The sequence below is a fragment of the Chionomys nivalis genome, chromosome 1 (genome assembly GCF_950005125.1).
Source record: "Chionomys nivalis chromosome 1, mChiNiv1.1, whole genome shotgun sequence".
NCBI classification, from domain to species: domain Eukaryota; kingdom Metazoa; phylum Chordata; class Mammalia; order Rodentia; family Cricetidae; genus Chionomys; species Chionomys nivalis.
In genome coordinates this window covers 171534104-171540684 of record NC_080086.1, presented here as the reverse complement: position 1 = coordinate 171540684, position 6581 = coordinate 171534104, and the positions used below count along the sequence as shown (strand labels likewise).

The window sequence follows — 6581 nt, the reverse complement described above, 5'->3', positions numbered from 1 at the left end:
AGAACACAAACTTATCTGGAAACACGTGCAATCAGGCTGGAGAGATGGTTCAGTGGTCAAGAACACTGACTGCTCTTCAAGAGGACCTGGGTTCAATTCCCAGCATCCACGTGGCAGCTCACAACTGTCTGTAACACCACTTACAGGGGATCTGACACCTTCACATAGATATACATACAGGGAAAAAAAACCCCAATGTACACAAAATTAAATAAAAATCTTCAAAAAGGAAATGCAGAGAATCTGTAGATTATGACGGTGCAGTTTCACGATTGGAGAAAGGCACACACATTCAGTGTGAACTGCACTGGGGATCTTGCATTCTCATCTCCTCCCAGGTTAACACTCTCGGGAGACACAGGGACAGTCATCAGTCAATGATCCCAGGGAAAGAAACCGTAAAGTGTGCCATATTTCAAAGTTAAGGTGTATGAATGATAGTTTTTAGAGGCAATAAACACACTTTCCACTTGAAACATTTCCTCTTATGGTGGCTTTATCAGGGTACAGTCCATCATCAGTGAAGGAGTATCTGGAGTGGCTGAGCAAATAAAGCAGGTATTCTCATATGAATGACCTGTTTATAAGAAACAAGAAAAGCAGGAGACAGCTGGGGTGTACTTCAATGGTAGAATGTAGCTTGACATGTATGTGAGCCTGGTTTCCATCTCCAAGAATAGAAGGAAGAACGGAAGGAAGGAAGGAGGGAGGGAGGGAGGAAAGGAAGGGTGAATGTCATTTGAGGACAGAGATAAAGAAGGAAAAGGTCAGGTGAAGTTACTGTGTTATTGCTGTGAATATGTGAAGAGACACCATGACCAAGGCAACGTATGAAAAGGAGCATTTAATTGGGGGCTTGCCTGCAGCTTCAGAGGGTGAGTTCATAACCATCATGGACCATGGTAGGGGACATGGCAGCTGGTAGGCAGGCATGTTGCTGGAGCAGTAGCCGAGAGCTCACATCTGAGCCACAAGCATGAGGTATAGTTAGAAACTTGGAATGGTACAAGGTTTGAAACCTCAAAGTTCACCCCTAGTGACTCACCTCCTCCAACAAGGCCACACCTCCTAATCATTCCCCAAACAGTTCCCCAAGTAAGGACCAACTATACAAATATATGAGCCTATGGGAGTCATTATCAGTGCCTGAGCTACCATGTCCAACCCCACCCATTTTTGTTGCTATATCTTATGTAGCCCAGGCTAGACTTGAACTCTATGTAGCCAAGGATGACCTTTTGTCATCATCTTTGTGTTTGTGTATGTTTTAATTTTTTTTGTTCTTCTGCTCTCATATATTACAAACCTCCCTCCTCTCCTCTCAGATCCTCTCCCCCACCTTCTCTTTCCCCCCAGATCCTCTTCTCCTCCGAGTCCCTTCAGAAAAGAGCAGGTCTCGCAGTGCTATCAGTCAAACATGGCATAACAAGTTACAATAAGACTAGACACATACCTCATATCAAAGCTGGACAAGGCAACCCGGTAGATGGGAAATGGTTCCCAAAACGGGCAAAAGAGTCAGAAGCAGCCCCTACTTCTTGTTAGGAGTCTCACAAGAACATCAAGCTACACAATCATAACATCCATTCAGAGCACTAGGTCACACCCCACAGGCTCTGATTGCCCCTTCAGTCCCTGTGAGCCCACTGAGCCTTGCTTAGTTGATTCTGTGGGCCATGTTCTCTTGGTGTCCTTGACCCCTCTGGCTCCTAGAAATCCTTCCTCCCTCTCTTCCTCAGGCTTCCCTAAGCTCTTCCTAATGTTTAGTTGTGGGTCTCTGCATCTGCTCCCATCACTAGCTGATGAAGCCTCTCTGACGATTGGGATAGGTTCATTAGGAATTAGGACTTTTTGTTTTCCTTCCTTCCTTCCTTCCTTCCTTCCTTCCTTCCTTCCTTCCTTCCTTCCTTCCTTCCTTTTTTTCTGCCTAGGTCTCTGGGCTATCCATCCTCTGGCTCCTGGACCTCCAGGTAGTGCCAGGCATTTGCCGTCACCTTTCAACTGAAGCCGTGAGGGGATGTCTACCGACAGGATAAGAGCAGACAGTTTGTCTTTCATGGCCCCGCAGAGGAGAAGTGTCTGATAACTGCAGGCCTATCTTCCTGGGCTGCACTGTCTGAAGAAGGGAGACTTGGTGTGCGCACAGCTGGAGTGGAATAGAAGCTACGGACCCAAGAGGTCCTTGGCAAAGGAAGCCAGGCATGGAAATACCTCAGCTATTAGCCAGCTCCAAGCAGGGGGAGGTATCTTAGACAGTGACCAAGTCTTTCAGAGAGCAGTGACCTCAAGGGCACTTTCAAAGAGCTAACTGTTATTGAGTGCTCCTTCTTTGACAAGCACTGTGACATGTGTCGATGGGTTGGATAAGACAAGCCATTTAATTCCCACAGCAACAGCGAAGGGGATAATGACAGCGACACCTACAGAAGCAACCCACCTGTTGCACAGGCTAACTGGACTGATGAGAGGCCCTGGAGGACTAGAGTGGAGTGAGGCCAAGCCTCTTGCATGCCTTGCCTCTTTCATCACCAAATTTGTAGGATATAACTCAGTGGCCAGAGAAATACAGGCGTTCAGTAAAGGTCTGGGATGAGGGACAACAGTGACCATATGCTAGATAATTGTGAGTTAGCTCATAAAAGCTCCTCCCCACACCTACACACACATACACACACACACATACACACGCATACACACATATGCACACACACATACACACATACATACACAGACATACACACACACACACACACACACACAGATTAGCTCAAGCCCCACTTTGACCACGGAGAAGGCTGAGAGCAAATGCTATGGCTACCGTTGTCACGGTGTCGATGGTCCTTGTGGTAGCTAGTATCCTCATTTTGTAGAGATGGGAACTAGGAGCTTAGAAAGTTTCAGCTTCCTTGGGGTCACTTAAGGTTCAAGTGGGAGCTAGTGCCCTCACACTGCAAAAACAAAAAACCAAAAAGCCTTTGTGGTTCCAGAGCTCAGAATTCAGCTCGGGGCTTCTGGCCCCAAATCCCAGCTCTTCCCAGGGCAGGCTCATGGCTAGGAGTACACTGACTCCACAATCAAATCCCCTGTGCTAATAGGGATGCCCAGGCCTTTGTTCCAGCCTGAGGTCAGCCCCTTTGCCACCTCTTCTCTTCCCCTCTCCCAACAAGAACTCCCTGCCTGTTGGAAGGAGAGAACGGGTGCCAGCGACCCTCACCTTGACTTTCCTGCAGTTTCTTCTGCAAAGTAGATCAGAAATATTTGGGGAAAAGCTTTGGCATGGGAATCCATCTGGAAAATACATTCTGCTGTATGTAGCAATATGTGCAACACAGTCCTGCCATGTGTCACTTAAGGAGAGGGACACATTCTTCTCAAAATTTATTTTTCATACTCATGAGTGTTTTGCCTGTACATATGTATGTCCACCGCTTGCATCCCTGGTGCCCACAACGGTCAGAAGAGGACCTCGGATTCCCTTGAACTGGAGTTACAGATAGTTGTGAGCCACCATAAGGGCACTGGGAATCAGGCTTCAGTAATCCACAAAAGCAATATGTGCTCATAACAGCTAAGCCATCCCTCCAGCCTTCACCTTTTTTTGATGATGAGGATGACTTTGAGCTTCTGGTTCTCCCACCTCTACCTCCCTAGTGCCTAGACTGCAGGACTATGACACCATGCACTGTGTTCCTTTATGAGCTGCTGGAGACCAAACCCAGGGCTCTGTGCATGCTAAGCCAGAGCTCTGCCAACTGAGCCTCATTCCTAGCCTCTCTAGGGACTCATTCTAAAAACTGCATTTTCTTTGTTTGTTTTACTTATGTGTATGTGCATATGTGAATGTCTGTGTGAGTGTATATCACATGGGTTAAGGTGTCCATGGAAACCAGAAGAAGGCATTTGATGCCCTGGACCTGGCGTTACAGGCAGTAGTGAACAATCTGATGATGTAGGTGCTGGAAAACAAACCTGAATCCTCTGGAAGTCTGACGAGTTCTCTTGACCTCTGAGCCATCTCTCCAGTCCAGAAAGGTTCTCACTAAATAACTTTGGTTGAATTGAAGCTTGTCATGTAGATCAAACTGGCCTTGAACTCACAGAGACCTGCCTGTCTCTGTCTCCCAAGTGCTAGGATTGAAGGTGTGTGCCACACTTCTAGGTCCAGAAATGCAATTTAAAGGCAATTTTGTTGTCCTACAAACATCATAGAGGTTCCTTAAAGAAGCCTAGGAGGTGTTCACCGGTCGGTCATCATGGCCTTTCTGTGTGTGTTTGTGTGTGTGTGTATGTGTGTGTTTCTGGTGCTAGGGGCCCAACCTAGTGCCTCACATATGCTATGCAAGTACTCAGCCTCTGAGCTACAGCCCCAACCCATCTTGCTATAATCAGGAGACAAACTAAGGATGCAATGAACAAGATATTGTTTGTGTAACACAGCAGACTGCTTTACAGTACAGTTTTTTTATAAGTAGAAGTGCATTCTAAACTGACAAGAAAAGTATGGTATAGACAACGCACAAACCAGTAGCACAGGGCTGGAAAGATGGCTCAGCAGTTAAGAGCACACTGACTGCTCTTCCAGAAGACCCAGGGTTCAGTTCCCAGCACCCACATGGTCATGGCAGCTCATAACTGTCTGTAACTCCAAGATCTGACACCCTCACACAGACATACATGCAGGCAAAACACCAATGCAAATAAAAATAAATCGATTATAAGCAACAACAGTAACAACAACAAAACCCCCCAAAACCAAACCAGTAGCACAGCCATCTGCCCTCATGCTCCACACTGGGGACTGTATGCGGTTCTCTGTGCTGTACCTTTGTATTTCCGGCAGTGCCATGGGTTCGGTCACCATTATCACTGCTCAAGTGTCACCAACTGCTGACGTTGTGATGTTGCTCTGGCTGCGTCATCCTCACAGGGTGACAGGAGGTTTTCAATGGGCACTGCGCAAGCTGCCATTTTCCACTGGCTGAAATGCTATGACGTACACACGCCTGCAGGGCCAATCCCTATGTGTGTTCAAGTCTGCAAATGTTCGCTGTCTGCACTGTTGGTTAATCTTTTTTTTTTTTTTGGTTTTTCGAGACAGGGTTTCTCCGTGGTTTTGGAGCCTGTCCTGGAACTAGCTCTTGTAGACCAGGCTGGTCTCGAACTCACAGAGATCCGCCTGCCTCTGCCTCCCGAGTGCTGGGATTAAAGGCATACGCCACCAGCACCCGGCCTTGTTGGTTAATCTTGATTGCCAACCTGGTCGGATCAGGACAGACTGCTGGATGTGTCTGGGAGGATGATTCCGGAGAGCGTTAACTAGGGGAGACGGGTGTGTAGTAACATCTCATCCCATTAACTGGGGGACCAGGTGACATAAATCCTCCTTTAGTGTTATTTTCCTAACGTCTTAGCGATGAAAAGTCTCACAAACACAACCATTCTTTCTTCTTTTTATTTAGATTTTGCAGTGCTAGAAATCAAACTCAGGGCCTTGTGCGTGCTAGGCGAGTGCATACATACACACATGCATACTCACATATGAACACACATACATGTGCGAAACACATGCACACATACAAGCATACATACTTAAAAACTTAAAAGGAATTTTTTATTTTTTTGAAGTAGCACAAACATGTTTATTTACTAACCAAAGGGAAGATCCCAGATAAATTAACACTTTGACATGGGTTTCATGTAAAGTGCTGGTGATAAAGATGGTTGAACACAGTCATGAAAAATAAAACTGAAGAAAAAAAGCAGTATAGATATTTATGACCTGCTCATTGAACTGAGCTCATTCACTCCTGTCCGGGGTGGAGAGGCATCCTCACTGCACCTTCTCATAGACCCGAGTACAGGTGACATTGTTCATCACACAGTCCACCACCAGCTTTCCATCCTTCACTCTTCTGGTTATTGTGCTTTCCTTCCTGTCCCAGTTCTGGTGCTGGACCAGGGCACCATCGGCGAAGGTGCAGATCGTCTGAGTTTTTCTGCCATCAGCTGTAGTTTCATCAAACTTCTCTCCCAGGGTACAAGAAAACTGTGTCGTCTTCAAAGTGCTCTCGGTTTTAACGGTGATATTGTTGCCGTCACACGTAATGACACAGTCTGGTTTGGCCATGGCACCCATTTTCCTAAGAGCCAGTCCTACTCCTAGCTCCTTTATGTATTCCTCAAAGCCTTGGCTTTCCGTCAGGCGCCACCTCCCCTCGAGGTCCTTAATGCTGGCCATGGCGGGCGGGCGGGCGGGCAAGCACGAAAGCAGCAGCAGTTAGAACGCGGTGGCGGGGGCGCTCACTTAAAAGGAAATTAACTAGGAAAAAGTTGCTTATTAGTCAAACTTAGGCCATAATTGCACACAAGAGCTTGTGTGTTTGTGCGTTTACTCCGGACTTACTGCTGTTTTGCACGTAATTCTAACAGATTGACATGTCACAAACGTGGGCTGTTGAGATGGCTCAGTAGGCAAAAGGGTTTGCTGACAAGTAGACCTGAGTTTAATTCCAAGGGCACACATTTGTGAAAGAGAGTTTCAACTAATTCCCACAGTTGCCCTTTGACCTCCACGTTTGAGC

At 46.7% G+C, this 6581-nt stretch overlaps 1 protein-coding gene across 1 annotated transcript; it reads right to left on the bottom strand.

Moving 5' to 3' along the window:
• Window positions 1-5662: 5662 nt before the first annotated feature.
• Window positions 5663-6263, bottom strand: LOC130883903 (fatty acid-binding protein 5-like). Its single transcript, XM_057784730.1, has one exon. It carries the CDS (start codon window positions 6236-6238, stop codon window positions 5831-5833), a length of 408 nt encoding a protein of 135 aa, XP_057640713.1. The 5' UTR covers window positions 6239-6263; the 3' UTR covers window positions 5663-5830.
• Between the last annotated feature and the right edge of the window lie 318 nt (window positions 6264-6581).